Source organism: Prenolepis imparis, unplaced genomic scaffold (genome assembly GCF_030444845.1).
Source record: "Prenolepis imparis isolate NDT839.2.m4 unplaced genomic scaffold, iyPreImpa1.0 SCAF_13, whole genome shotgun sequence".
In the NCBI taxonomy this organism is placed as follows: domain Eukaryota; kingdom Metazoa; phylum Arthropoda; class Insecta; order Hymenoptera; family Formicidae; genus Prenolepis; species Prenolepis imparis.
Window position 1 is genome coordinate 745,806 of NW_028141171.1, and position 15,973 is coordinate 761,778.

Here is a 15,973-nt window from a genome sequence, read left to right on the forward strand (position 1 = left end):
TCGCTCTTTATTCGTTCTCGCTCTCGCTTCGACGACATCGGGAACCTTCCCTTATCTACGATAATTCACGCGAATATAAACACTTTATACATAAAAATTAAAACTTTTAATTTGTATTTTATCGATTTGGAAATAATTTTAATGGATTAATGAAATTTTAGCGATTAAAATGACACCAAACACGACATAAATCGGATGATTTAATCTTTAATTTTAATCCATTAAAATTATTTTCAGCAGACAAAATGCGAATTATAAAAATGTTATTTTCTATAGTAAGATGACATATACATATACATATGTATTCATGAAATACTATAAATGAAGAAAGCCTCACGTAAAAGACTGCGAAACTGACGACATGATCTCGTTCTCGTCCTCGCTTCGACATCCGGAGACCTTTAATATAATTAATCTCTATATATATATATATATATATATATATATATATATAATAACAAATATATAATTACGAATTTAAATGTCTTATGAAATATATAAAGACTTAAACCTTTATTTTTTATTTTACCTTTTTGAAAGTAAATGTATAATAGATTAATGAAATTTTTAGTTATTAGAACGACATCAAACACACGATGACGCATGAATCGGATAATTTTTAATTAATAAATATATATGAATAATAAAAATTATCCGATTTAAGTCGTGTTTGATGTCTTTTAATTGCAAAAATTCAGTAAATAAATATATTATAAAATTATAATTTTACTTTTACTATTTTAATTATATAATTTTAATTTTAATTATATAATTATATAATTTTACTTTTACTATTTTAATTGTATATATGCGCACATATATATAATATATATTCATCCGTGCGCGTACGTAGTGTATACATATATGTATATGGTAAAATGTAAAATATCGCATATAAAATATATATATATATACATATCTTTTTTAAAATTTATTTATATACGCGAAATGTATTTCTTATCTATAATTTATGGATATAAGATGTGTGGACACACATGCGTAAAAAATGATTTTAGATTTTACTTCTAGAAATGAAAGTGGATGTATTTAGAACGGACATGAACCAAATAATCGATGATATCGAAAAGTGGATGTGGATACGTAGTTCCAATTCCTAAAAGTGGATGCACGGCGCTATTGTACGGCCTAGTAAAAGCGTCCCACGAAAATCGCCGGCATGGCCTCTCTCAGGCTTCTCTCTGTTACCATATATATATATATATATATATATATATATATATATATATATATATATATGTAATTCATTCGTCACGCTCTCAAGAAAGCTCTCAGTTATTATAAAATAAATAAGTATTCTCAAGCAGCGATATTAGTAATTCTTTTGTAAGTGTTTATCACGGCCTCAACAGGATAAAACGTTTCATTATTATATTAAAAATATTATGACAGTTCTTAAGTATATTACATTTTATGTGACATTTTATCTAGAAGAAAATTCATCAAATCATAATTAACGTTTTTTAAATAAGGAATGTATCGCCGAATAATAATTTCCATCTCATGAAAATAATTAAATGTTTCATTATTTACGAAAAATAATGTCTTTGTTCTATAACATTTGAGATGCACTAATTTTGAAAATTTTATATTAGGGTCATGTGTTTGATCCTGCAGAATATAAACAATTATCGCAAATTTTATTTATTTTAGAAATTCTAGACAGAATATAATCGCTTGCATTGTACAATGAGTTCATTTCAAAAGTGTTTAAATGAATGAGTTTACTTTCAGCTTCAAGGAAAATTACAGGAATCTCTTGAATTACTTGACTTGTATTTATTCCACAAGGACATTTTTTTGTCAAAGAGAAATGAGAGATTAAAACACTGTCATTTTGCTCATAACTAGTATTTTCCAATTCTTATAAATATTTTGACACGCATAAAATCTTTAAACTTTGCTTAAACTGTAACGTGTTTGGAATAGGAAATTTTTTTCTAATGTTAGAAAATAAATTTTCCACACAATCTTGAGTAAATCGCCCTCCTAATACATATGAATATCCTCGATCATTAATTAGATACTTTGTAAGTTCGATGAAAGATTGCGTTGTAATCATGACACCTGCTTGAACAGGTTTAAATTTTTTATCTTTACCGATTTCCATATTTCGAAACAAATCAATAACAGATTCTAAAAATTTTATTTTTTCATTAAATATTATCTCAGATTTTTCATTTTCTGCCGTTCTTCCTAATGCTACTAATGGAGTTCGCGAGGTAATTATTGTAAACCATTTCGAAGCTATTTCAATAAATAAAGCCGTCGTTTTATAATTATCTTTCTTTTGTTCTTCTCCTAAAAAATTTAACGCACTGCTAACATCTCTATTTATCATCTAGTTGCCTTGCTAACTTTCATTTTATTAAAATTTGTCGGTGTATTAACATCTTTGTTTATTTTTGGTGCAAGCTTGAAAAGCAAGTTTTCTTGTTCATTTACTAATTCTTCTAGATGAGTAAATTGAACAATATCTTAAGACAATTTATTATATTTTTTAAAATCATCTGGAACGTAATAACTTTGTTACTAATTAAAGTAGCTCTAAAATTCTTAATGAGATGTGGACTATCGGCAAAAAAGAATAATTTACGTTTATTATCAATTGGGTGAGAGATAAGAGTTTTGAATTTTTGAATATTTGCCAGCAGAAATATTCGAAAAAGCCCTCCACATTGCTCGATTTACTCCCTCCATATCCGATGTAACACTATGTACATAAAGACCTATAGACTCGGCTTTTCCAATAATTTCTTCCGAAATAGGTTTCAAATATGCACCATCAAATCCATCAAGAGTGTAATGATACGCAACTATTTGGTTCCACCGATTAAATATACCTCCAAGCATAAAAACCAATCCATGCGTTGCCAGGGGTTTTTCTCCTAGTACAGAAAACCAATAGAAAAATAGGACATGTAAAAAGCATATTAAAGGGTCAACGACATATATACATAGACCAAGCATTCATATATGTCGTTGTAAAGGATCCTTCCGTTTTACGCATGATGCGCATGAAGCGATAGAAAATCTATAATAACGTGAACTATATATTTTCTGTCACTTCATACACATGATGCGTGAAACGGAATAGATGAGATCCAAAGGATGCTTTCCATTTAGTGACATAAATCGACACAAATCCAAGGTTTGTTTTTTTTAGCTGCACTCTAGTTTAGAATTTATTTTTTTTACTCCACATTGGAAGGAAAAAGATAAACTCTGAACTAGTGCAGCTAAAAGAACAAATTTTAAATTTGTGTCGACTTGTGTCACTAAATGGAAAGCACCCAAAGACAAGTAGAGAATTTCAATCTATACATGCATTGAAAAACGAAAATTTTATATACAAAAGATAGGATCCCAGCAAACACAGATATATAAAAGCTATATAAAACATAACTAACTTACATGTTACATGTAACGTATACATTAGTTGAAATTTTCCATAGATGTATTTGTAATATAACATGTTATATTATAGTTGTTATATTGTTATATACACGGTGATTCGAAACAACCGTTTGTCCTTAAAATGTCGTATTCCTGAATGAATTCTGAGACGATTTTTCCTTTGCCAAAATTTTATCCGAAGCTTAGTTTTCAAATTATAAAAGGAAAAATTTAGCGAATTACGGCACGGGTACGGCCGGTAGGCAGGAGCGGCGCAACTCATCCGACGCGGGCGATTACGCGAGGCGTTCGTTGCGATCAGCTGTTATCTACACGCGGTGTGTGTGTGTGTGTGTGTGTGTGTGTGTGTGTGTGTGTGTGTGTGTGTGTGTGTGTGTGTGTGTGTGTGTGTGTGTGTACATACACCCTCTTTCTCTCTATCTCTCTCTCTCTTACTTATTCTTACCTCATAGAGATGTCTTCTGATGAATAATTGTACGACTGGAATGGATCATAACGTTGACGTTGACACAGACGTTGACACACCGTGACACACCGAATAATAAACGATTCTTTTTTTATAAATTGTATTATCACTTGACGAATACACTCACGCAATCAGAGAGAATTTTCTCTTAGAATTTACCCTGAGAATCATGATAATCATGGGACAATATGGAATACATTTTAAGGACAAACGGTTGTTTCGAATCACCCTGTAGCTTTTATATATCTGTGTTTGCTGGGATAGAAAGTTAGAATGATTTCATAAAACCATGACTATTTGGAATAGTGGCATATCCAATAAGAAAATTTGTTGATGCATCATTTTGTTCACCAGGTGTAAGACTGATTTCATGAAGCGCTAACATGCAATCTCTCTCTCTCTCTCTCTATCATCCTGAAATTGTGATACTTTGTCTTTTAAAGCTTCAAAGATGTCATCACATATTCCTGGTTGAAAAAAGTTTCTTAATGCTTCTTCTGAGTGTACGCGTTGATGGTAAAAAAATATTTTGTGCTATGAGCTCATTATAACCGTTTCCAGAACAACAAAATTTTAATCTAAGTTCTTTTCTAATAGTTTCTTCAGACCATTTATAAACTCCCCGTATTGGAGAATCTTTTTGAAGCCATTCGATTTGGTCATTGTTGAAAACTTTACGTAGTATTGCAAAGAATTTTAACAAACTTTTTTCAATGCGTAGTCTCTTTTGGCTGTTTAATTTTCTTATTTGTTGCAACAAGTTTTTTTTCGTTTTCTCAGATTTATAAACGACTGTGTTAGCGATTTGTAATTTTTTATTTGCTTCTTTGAGCTTTTTCTTTAGTTCTTCGATTTGCAATAAAGCTGATTCTAATGTTGATTCATTAACGTCTGACATGGATATTGTTGCAGTGGGATCAAAATTTAATTGACTAGACTTTTCCTGGGTATCCTGCACGTTGTAACTTGTAGAAGGGGTTTCCTTTTCCTGAGTATCCTGTACGTTGTAACTTATAGAACATTTTCGTTGAGGAAAAATCGTCTCCAAATAACCTCAGGAATTCACCCCTATACAGCGTATGCGCCACTTTTTTAACACCCGATATAAATATCTTATTTAATTTATCAATTAATATATTGTATATTTACTACAAATATGTGAGTATGGAGAAGGTTTCCAATTCTTCCGGCCTATTTTTAGCACCCATAATGCCTTCCGTTCTTTATTGGACGGAAATCGTCTTAGCGAAAAGCCTTTTTCGCTATTGTTGTTGCATCCAACGACACAACAACCAGTCATGTTTTCTATAAAGTGATAGCATTTAAATCATTGTAATGATTAATGAAAAGGTTAGAATGTCATTTTTATTAATGTCATTTTTATATACATATATGTATATATATATATATATATGTATATATATATATATATATATATATATATATACAGGGTGGCCCCGAACGTTCCAGCCAGACTTTGAGATCTTATAGGAAATTTAATTCTGAACAAAAAATTTCCTATAATCATGGGTCGAAAAATGCTTTCTTACGAAGTTATCGCTCAAAAACCTCTGAAATCGTGATTATTTTACACATTTTTCCATTTAGATTTTTACTTGTAGGGAAGAGTGAAAAGTGAAGTTTACTCAACGCCAATCGAGTCTCGTGAACATCTGATCCAACAAATAAATACGACTTTTGATCGATTGAGATTGAATCAGGAGGAAATCCGTCTAATGACGTGCATTCTCCAGACAAACCTCAACCACGCGAGGAGAGCGCAGGACCTGGCTCTGCAGACCGCGGCTGAGTGGCAAGCGGGGTTAATAGTAGCGGCGGAAACTTACAGAATCCCAGAACACCCGGACTGGATAGGGGACGAGGAAGGTCTTGTGGCAGTTATCAGACCTGCAGGGGAACAACGGACGCTTCGACTGCTAGCCAAAGGCAAGAGGTGTGGCGCCTTTCCATCTGGACAAAAACGTGGACGGACAACTTCACGAACGCACCAGCGCCATTATACACTTCGTCCCTATATCCCTAAATATATACCACACACGTATATACTCTCTCACGTACCGTTGTCTGAAGCAGACGTAGTATTATACCAAAGACTGATACCATAGTTAGTTGTAAGATAGATTGTTATACAATATATTTTTACATACCAAAAACGACCAACGGAGTATATTAATCTGCCCGGTGTCTAGTAGTAGTAAATCGGCGGCTAGTGGAATAGGTAACTAAAATACATGAACCCCCACATTGGTGACCATCGACGTGTGTTAGCGTCCTTTTTTTCCCGCCTTACGCCACGTGGCGAGCAAAAATTTTAAAAAGAGAGATATGCCGGCGAATTATTCGCCGACAAAAGTAGCCGAAGAAAGCAACACCGAGAGCACGACGTCCATCGAAGAAAAACCAATCGACAACCGGCCCCCTTACTCAGAAGCTATGAATAACTTCGGAGAAGGACCAAGACCCGCGAACATCGACGCCGCCCAGACAATACGCTTACCACCATTTTGGAGAGACAACCCGGCACTATGGTTCGCACAAGCTGAATCAGCTTTTGTGTTACATCGGATAACAGGTGACGAATCAAAATTTCGTTATATAATACTCAATGCCGATCAATCTGTCCTTCCCTTCGTGGCTGACTTGATTACCAAGCCCCCCGAGCGAGACAGATATCAAACCTTGAAGGACCGCATATGCTCGACACTGGGAGAGACAAGCACAACGAAGATCAGGAAACTTCTAGGCTCACATGAATTAGGAGACCAGAAACCCTCCACCTTTTTACAACGTCTACGCAATTTGGCACCAGGTCAGGTAACGGACGAAATTTTAAAGTCTATATTCTTGGAGCAACTTCCAGAAAACGTCCGTGCCATCCTGGCGGTATCCGAAGTCCAAGATTTAACGAGATTGGCAGCCGCGGCGGACAAGGTGATCGAAGTGACCAAACCGGCATCAACAACAATCCAGGCTATCACCGGAGGACAGGCAGACACGGACAACAACAAGATCCTGCAGGAGATCGCGGAGTTGAGGAAGCAAGTCAAGAAACTCTCCGTAAGAGATAGATATAGGCAACGCAGCAGATCGCGCGGACGCTTCGGAAGCCGAGGACGGTCAAGCAACCGCGGACATTCAAATCACCGTCAAGACAGTGAAGATAACGCTGAATACTGCTACTATCACAACAGATTCGGCGACAAAGCATTTAAATGCACACAACCTTGCACATTCAATAAGCCGAGGGCGGTGGAAAACTAAACTCTCCGTCGCGAGTACAGGCGGTCGTCGACGGGGTAATCAAAAATAATAAACGCCTAATAATAACGGACAAAAAAGACGGAATCACTTATCTTATAGACACGGGAGCAGACATCTCAGTAATCCCGAAGAAGATGATAAGAGGAAAGCTCACACCCGTAGATTTTCAATTGTTTGCAGCAAATAATACAGTCATAAATACATACGGTAGCAGCTCACGAGTAGTGGACTTAGGACTCCGACGACCATTCAGATGGCAGTTTATCATAGCTGACATCCGGCAACCAATTATAGGTGCTGACTTCTTGGCGCACCACGGGATCCTACCGGACCTAAAGAACAGAAAACTGGTCGACGAACAGACGCTACTGAGTACTAAGGCGAGGATGATTACAGGAAAACAGGCTACCATCGCGACAATAGACGAAGGATGCAAAGTCAAGGAACTCTTACGCAAGTACGTTGAAATCACTCGCCCTACGGCGCTCAAAGAGACCGTACACGACGTGAGACACCACATCGTCACCAAGGGACCACCATTAGCGGAGAGACCACGCAGACTGCCCCCAGAGAAGTACGCAGACGCGAAACGAGAGTTCGAGACGATGTTGGCACAAGGAATATGCCGCCCCTCTTCATCACAATGGGCAAGCCCGTTACACCTAGTACGTAAAAGCAACGGAGAGTGGAGACCTTGCGGGGACTTTCGCAAATTGAACAGCACAACGGTCGTAGATAAGTACCCGCTACCTCATATACAAGATTTCACATACCACTTAGCGGGATGCACCGTTTTTTCCAAAATAGATCTCGTAAAAGCATACTTCCAGATTCCAGTGGCGGAGGAAGATCGCCATAAAACTGCGATAACTACGCCATTCGGATTGTACGAGTTTAATAGGATCCCATTCGGGTTGCGAAACGCAGCGCAGACCTTCCAGAGATTCATAGACGCAGTGCTATGAGGACTCAATTTTTGCCACGGTTATATCGACGATTTGTTGGTAGCATCGAAAGACGAAGAGGAACACCAAAGACACCTCGAGCAAATATTTCGGCGTTTAAAAGAACACGGGCTGTCAATCAACGTGGCGAAAAGCAAATTTGCGGAAAGAGAGGTTGAATACCTCGGATACACATTAAACAAGGAAGGAATACGCCCGACGAGCGACAGAGTAAAAGCCGTCATTGACTTCAAGAAGCCGAACAATATAAGCGAGTTTAGAAGATATCTTGGGATGATCAACTTCTACCATAGATTCATCGAAAACGCAGCAACCATTCTAACACCATTAAATAAGTACCTGACAGGAGCGAAGAAACGCGACAAGCGGCCAATAGAGTGGACCATACAAGCAGAGGAAGCTTTCGACGAAAGTAAAAGACGCTTAGCAGAGACGACCTTATTAGTTCATCCACAAGGAAACGCCAAACTCCTACTCAGAACTGACGCTTCAAATGTAGCTATGGGAGCGGTGTTGGAGCAGCATCAAGAAGGAGAATACAAGCCTTTGGGATTCTTTTCTAAGAAGTTATCAGAGGCACAGCAGAACTATAGTACATACGATAGAGAACTCCTAGCAATTTACTCTGCATTAAAATTCTTCCGACACATGGCAGAAGGACGAAACGTAGTTGTACTAACGGACCACAGACCATTACAATACGCGTTCTCACAAGCTTCTGATAAAGCCTCCGAACGACAAAGGAGACAATTAGACTTTATAAGCCAAATCACTACTAATATTATTTATATTGCAGGACATAAAAATCAGGTCGCAGATGCATTGTCACGAGTAGAAGCAGTCAACCTACCAATTATTGTCACAACAGATGAACTCCACGAGGAACAGCAGAAAGACGAGGAACTCAGAGCTTTATTGGAGACTGAGACATCACTGTCACTAAAACCATTACGCTTAGACGGCGGAAACAAAACCGTATACTGCAGTGTCGACAAGGAGATCCGGATATACGTACCAAAAGTAGTACGGAAGCGAATTTTTGACAACACACATAACCTGTCACACCCAAGCGGAAGAGCAACAAAAAAGACAATCGCACAAAGATTCGTCTGGCCAGGTATGCAAAAAGATATCGCTAACTGGGCCAAGACATGCTTACAGTGTCAAAGGTCAAAAGTCCACAGACACAACCACAGAATACCAGAGCAAATTCCAGTTCCAGACGACAGATTCCAGCATGTACATTTAGACATAGTAGGACCGCTACCAAACTCTAAAGGGATGAGATACTGTTTGACCATGATCGACAGGACGACAAGATGGCCAGAAGCTACACCAATAGCGAACACGTCAGCGAACACCGTAACAGACACATTTTTTAATACATGGATCGCACGGTTCGGAACACCTGGCATAATTACAACCGACAGAGGAGCACAGTTCAAGTCAGCGTTATTTGAAGCAATGGCCAAATTAATAGGCAGTCGGAGAATCCGGACAACAGCGTACCACCCGTAGGCAAATGGAATGATCGAGCGATGGCATCGATCACTTAAAGCGGCAATCATGTGCCACGGTACCACGGATTGGACGAGTGTACTTCCCATGGTACTTTTGGGACTGCGAAACAGCTACAAGGACGACATTAAGGCATCAGCAGCAGAGATGGTCTACGGAAAAACACTACCAGTACCCGGCGAATATTTCACAGTCGAGGAACCTATGGGATGCCCGGACATGTTCCTGCAAAAACTTCGCGAGCTAATGCGGCGAGTGAGACCAAAGCCCGCAGCACATCACATCAGACAGAGAGCTTTCGTCCACAAAGAGCTGGAAGACTGTACACACGTCTTCGTCAGGGTCGACCGAGCGACTAGATCTTTGGAACAGCCATACGAAGGACCTTTCCCTATAATCAAAAGACTGACTGATTTTTTGTACAGGATCGACTACAAGGGCCTACCAACCGAGATCAACATCGACAGACTGAAGCCGGCGTTCATTGAGAAGGCTGGGGAAAACCAACAACTACCTGAGGACAATCCCCTCCCAGAACTTCCGCCAGCTGAAATAGAGAGAGAACATCCTGTACGAAAAATTAAATTCGCGACTCCATGAACGGAGTCACTAAAGGGGGAGTGATTGTGGCGCCTTTCCATCTGGACAAAAACGTGGACGGATAAGTTCACGAACGCACCAGCGCCATTATACACTTCGTCCCTATATCCCTAAATATATACCACACACTCTCTCACGTACCGTTGTCTGAAGCAGACGTAGTATTATACCAAAGACTGATACCATAGTTAGTTGTAAGATAGATTGTTATACAATATATTTTTACATACCAAAAACGACCAACGGAGTATATTAATCTGCCCGGTGTCTAGTAGTAGTAAATCGGCGGCTAGTGGAATAGGTAACTAAAATATATGAACCCCCACAGAGGTTCGTGATAGCAGCGTGGGACAGGACGACTGTGGTGGGATATTACATCTCTCCCAACTGCAGTACAGAACAATTTGAGGAGACGATCGAGACAGTAGGAGAACAACTCAGACCAAGGCTAACAAAGGAAACCATTGTAATGGGAGACTTCAATGCGAAGTCGGTGACTTGGGGAGCCCCTAAATCAGAGGCAAGAGGGGAGATCTTGGAAGACTGGGCAACTGATTTAGGACTGGAAACGATGAACAGGGGAAAAGTCAACACGTGCGTACGGCAACAGGGAGGCTCGATAGTTGACCTGACCTTCGCAACCCCGGCTGCTATGAGAAGGATCACGAAGTGGAGGATGGTTTCGGAGGTGGAAACGCTTTCGGACCACCTCTACATCCGGATAAACCTACATGGCTCCCTACGACCTGAAGTAGACAAGGAGATATTTCCGAGATGGGTAGTCAAGTGCATGGAGGCAGAAGAGCTCAAGACCTCCATGATAACGGCGATGTGGAGTAGAGACAAGACCCAGGATGCAGAAACGGCAGCGGAATGGCTAAAGACCCGGATGACCAAGGCCTGTGATGGCTCAATGCCAAGGTCAAGTAAAGCACCAAGAAAGAGAAGGGTTTACTGGTGGTCAGCTGAACTTGCAGAACTCAGACGCAAGTGTGTAGCGGCCAGGAGAAGAAACACCAAAGAGAAGAAAAGAAGAAGGGGGCCAAACGCTGAGACCTACGAGAAGTTGAGGGAAGCAAGAAAGGAGCTCCATAAGGCCATACAACGGGCAAAATCTACAGCGTGGAATGAACTACTGTCCACGCTGGATAGAGATCCATGGGGCAGGCCATACAAAATGGTGTTGGGAAAACTGAGGCCATGGTGTGCGCCTGCCACACAAACAATGGAATCGGAGGCGCTGGAGGGGACATTGGAAGAACTCTTTCCAAGGAACCAAGGAGAAGAAGATACCACGATACCGAGGAACAGGGAAACAGGATGGACAGACGCACTAGAGATCAAAGAGAAGGAATTGCGATGGGCAGTCAAAAGGATGGCGGCAACAAACACAGCCCCGGCCCGGACGGGGTCCCGGGGAAGGCCTGGACCGAAGTATTCCGGGTAATAGAAGAGGACCTCAGAGACATCTACAACCAATGCCTCAAAGAAGGATGCTTTCCGCAAGAGTGGAAACGAGCAAAGCTGGTCCTGTTGCGAAAGGAGGACTCCCCATCTTCATACAGACCCATTTGCCTGTTAAACGAGGTGAGTAAACTTTTCGAGCGGATCATCGTCGGGAGGATACACTCAGCACTGGGACAAGTGGAACCGAACCTGTCAGAAAGACAATTCGGTTTCAGATTAGGGCGATCAACATCGGATGCGATTAATAGGGTACGGGAGATCACGGGAGAGATAATGGGAAGGGGAGGCGTAGCGATGGCAATTTCGGTCAACATCAGGAATGCCTTTAACTCCCTCCCGTGGTCCAAGGTTAAGGAGGCGATGGGCACCTTAGGGTTTCCGCGGTACGTAAGGGCCATCATTGACTCGTACCTCTCCGCCAGATGGGTGAAATACCCGACTGCGGGGGGATTAGTGGCGCGAAAAGAAATAGAGGCGGGGGTTCCGCAGGGCTCGGTCCTCGGATCGACCCTGCGGAACCTGGCATATGACAGCGTCATCTGGGCTGCGCTACCGTTGGGGATAGACCTGGTGTGCTACGCGGATGACACGCTGGTCATCGCGGCGGGGGACGATTGGGTGGACGCGCGGCTGAAAGCAGAGGCGGCGATCGGCCTAGTCATCAAGAGGATCGAAAGTCTGGGCCTGCGAGTAGCCCTAAACAAAACTGAGGCGTTGTGGTTTAGTCCAAAAAAGAGAGTACCGTCGCAGCACACGAAAATTAGAATAGGACAGGACCTGATCGACGTGGGGACCCGGATGAGATATCTGGGACTCACGCTGGACGGCTCCTGGAGTTTTGCGGCGCACTTCGAGCGGTTGGCCGGCAGGACCAACAAGATACTGTCGGCCCTGGGCAAATTATTGCCGAACCTGGGGGGACCTGGGGATAGAACGAGGCGACTCCTGCGTGGAGTAGTCAACTCGGTCGTCCTGTACGGGGCCTCTGTGTGGGCAGCGGACGTGGGACGAACGAGGCGATCTAGTGCCATGCTGACGCGGATAGCTGGGAGATGCGCGATACGCGAGATCAGGGGGATACCGCACGATATCGTTTGAAGCGGCGAGCGTTCTGGCGGGATCCCCTCCCCTTAACGCGCTGGCGAAAATGTATGCCGATATGTATAAGGAAACGAAATACGCCAAAGAGAACGGAACCCCGTATACAAAGAGGGGGAAGGAAGTACTAAGGATGCGTTTAAACAACAAACTGGTCGACGAATGGAAGGAGAGCATGAGAGAGAGCAGGGTGGATGGCCGAGGCATTGTCGAGGCGATTCGCCCCGTTCTAAGAGAATGGCGAGACAGAGAATGGGGAGAATTAACATACAGGACGATACAGGTGCTCTCCGGCCACGGGTGCTTCGAAGAGTATCTGTGTCGGATCGGTAAGGAGCCCTCGGAGAGATGCTACCACTGCGACGAGGAGAAGGATTCAGCGCAACATACCCTGGAGGAGTGTACAGCGTGGAGCGAGGAGCGAGCAACCCTCCGAAGTGTGATAGGGGAGAACCTGACCCTACCGAGGGTGGTTCTCGCGATGGTGAAAGGAAAGGAAGAGTGGCTCGCGGTAAACCGATTCTGCGAGAGTGTCCTCACGCGGAAAGAGGAAGCCGAGAGGGCGAGAGAGAGCGAAAGAATGAATGTGCGAGGTAGAGGAAGGAAGAGGAGGAGACACGCGGCCCCACGACGTATCGGGGAAGGCATCCTTAACAGCGCGATGGAGTGTTAACGCAGAGAAGTCGAATGACAACCGGGAGAAGCCGGAGGATGTGGCTGGGTGTCTCCTCCGACCCCCTTCCTCCCGCTGAATCCTTGTCCTCGTCCGAGGTATGTCGGACGATATATCGGTTCGCGATATTCCGCCCTGGGGTCTGGGGTGGGGGCACGGGGGTGCCTCTTACCCCACAAAGACCCCAGGGACGAAGAGGGGGAAACAGCGTAGCCCTGTCTTCCCCTGAATGAATGATAAATCCGGGATGACGCGTTGCGAACGCGCAGGTCCCCGGAAGCTATGCACACGCGGTCCCCGGGGACTCACAAACGCGCGCGAAGAAGGCTACCAATTGGGTTTTAGCTGGTATTACTGGGGACGACCCTTCTGGTCGTCCCACGAGTCCAGCAGACCCCTCATCTCTCCCCCGAGGTTGAGGACATGCGTAAAGGCATTTCCCAGATGTCGAAAAAAAAAAAAAAAAAAAAGGAGGAAATCCGTAAAGCGACTAGATCGGTCATTACTCGATGCCGAAAGTGTATTGGAGCTAGGGGGGGACATTTTGAGAACAGTTAGTTTTTTCACGTCTTTATTCATTTTCTACTATTACGTGCTATTTTAGTTTAAAAAAATTTATTTTATTTTCATAAAAGAAAAAGATTTTTATTTTCTATTTTTATCGTTTTTTTCAAGAAATTTATTAAGTTTCATTTTCTTTTCACCTTTTGCTCTTTCTTTTAAGTTTCATTTTCTTTTCATCTTTTGCTCTTCCTTTTAAGTTTCATTTTCTTTTTATTTCATTTTCTTTTCACCTTTTGCTCTTCCTTTATCAGAGGTTTTTGAGCGATAACTTCTTAAGGAAGCATTTTTCGACCCATGTTTATAGGAAATTTTTTATTCAGAATTAAATTTCCTATAAGATCTCAAAGTCTGGCTGGAACGTTCGGGGCCACCCTGTATATATTATATTATTGTTTTTATTTAATTATTTTTTTATTAATTCTTCGATTTCTCTTAACCTGACCCTATCTATTTTGCTCTGTCCATTCATTTTGTTCATGCTGACATTTTCTATTTCACTCTGTTCATTCATTTCATCCATGATAATATTTTTTATATAATTCGATATATTAATTTCATTCATGATGACATATTTGGAGTATATTCTTACATATAAAGTGTCACAAGACTATCTAGAAATATTTTTTTCATGTATAAGATCCATGGGAGAACTCAATAATAATCTGAATTGCTTACAATTTGCATCATATAAGTGTTTATTGCATCATAATGAAATTAAATCGTCGACGCAAGCAAATTGTATTATCATCAACACTACTAACATTTTAACAGTATCAGCATCAGCAAAAAAATATCCGGTTTGAATGGAATTTGAGAGAAATAGCGAATTTGATAGCATGGTAGATGATATTTTTTAAAATTAATTCATACCGGTTTATATCACGCCATTTTATATAATATATATAACAGGTTTCGTCGAATTAAAAATTTTCAAGAAGTTGAAATGTAGTACATGTTTGCAATTAATGAATCAGTACGATGAAGTTGACCCTATTTTTATAAAAAGAAAGAGTTATGGATTTTTACAATATCCTAGAACCGATACTTATAAAATAGTCAGCAAAAAAATTTTTATTTTACATAAATTAGAAAATAAGTTAAAAGATAAAAATACGCGAGACTTAATGCAACTTTGCGAAATTTAAATCTATCACCAATATTTTTAACAATTGATCTTCATATTCAGGATCAAGACGTACTTGAAAATCATGAATATGAAATAATAAAATTAGAATATTACTTAGACGTTAAATTAAGATATAAAATTGACACTATGCAACAACATGATACATTTATTAGGTGTTTGAGATTTCCCGCGCTTGCAACCCCCGCCACTACAACGCGATAAGCGATAATCCGATCGATGGTGACATCCTTGGGTTCCTAACGTGAGTTACGACGTAATCGTCCAAATTTCCGACTCCGCCCACGTTGCGCCAAATCTCTTTCGGTGAGCGCGTGGCGTTATGTAATTGGTTCGCGACTCGAATTCAATCGTTGATAGGTGATCAAAAAGAATACGCCCCAGCCGGCTGCTTCCGAAAAAGAAGCCGGCCGACAGACCACGTTTAGATTGTGAAGTATGAACTCGTGTCGTTCGATTACTGTCTAGCTCCGGTGTTTCACGACTCGGCCGTCTCGAATTCATTACCATATTTGAGTGTGCGATTCTTATTAATCGAGTCTTTTGATCATACTGAGAATATCGTTAACGGTATGCCCATGCCAGCGTGTTAATCAGATACGGTATCAGCTGCAAATCAATCTTGTCGTTCGAACAAGTGATCGTTAAATCTGTATCAAAAACTGTAATCTGTGTGCTTGTGCAATTTGTGCAATAAATAACCGGTGGATCCGCAGAGAAAAACTAACAAAATTAGTGGTGCTTTACTTTATGCCTTATCC

General features: G+C 40.9%; 2 protein-coding genes across 2 annotated transcripts; both read left to right on the forward strand.

The window, feature by feature from the left end:
- The first annotated feature begins 6,247 nt into the window (after positions 1–6,247).
- On the forward strand, positions 6,248–7,183 carry LOC145944758 (uncharacterized). The gene has a single exon (XM_083053310.1). The coding sequence runs from the start codon at positions 6,248–6,250 to the stop codon at positions 7,181–7,183; it is 936 nt and encodes a 311-aa protein (XP_082909436.1).
- A 2,531-nt stretch (positions 7,184–9,714) lies between these two features.
- LOC145944759 (uncharacterized) lies at positions 9,715–12,831 on the forward strand. The gene is made up of 3 exons (XM_083053311.1): positions 9,715–10,236; positions 10,595–11,374; positions 11,419–12,831. The coding sequence occupies exons 1-3, from the start codon at positions 9,715–9,717 to the stop codon at positions 12,829–12,831; spliced, it is 2,715 nt and encodes a 904-aa protein (XP_082909437.1).
- Positions 12,832–15,973: the final 3,142 nt, after the last annotated feature.

Bases quoted from the DNA above. Each gene is read 5' to 3' on its own strand.
- LOC145944759 (XM_083053311.1), top strand. From the start codon at position 9,715: ATGTGCCACGGTACCACGGATTGGACGAGTGTACTTCCCATGGTACTT. The intron at 10,237-10,594 runs GTACGAAAAATT...GAACCCCCACAG, and splicing joins AAATAGAGAGAGAACATCCT to AGGTTCGTGATAGCAGCGTG. The intron at 11,375-11,418 runs GCAAAATCTACA...CACGCTGGATAG, and splicing joins TCCATAAGGCCATACAACGG to AGATCCATGGGGCAGGCCAT.
- LOC145944758 (XM_083053310.1), top strand. From the start codon at position 6,248: ATGCCGGCGAATTATTCGCCGACAAAAGTAGCCGAAGAAAGCAACACC.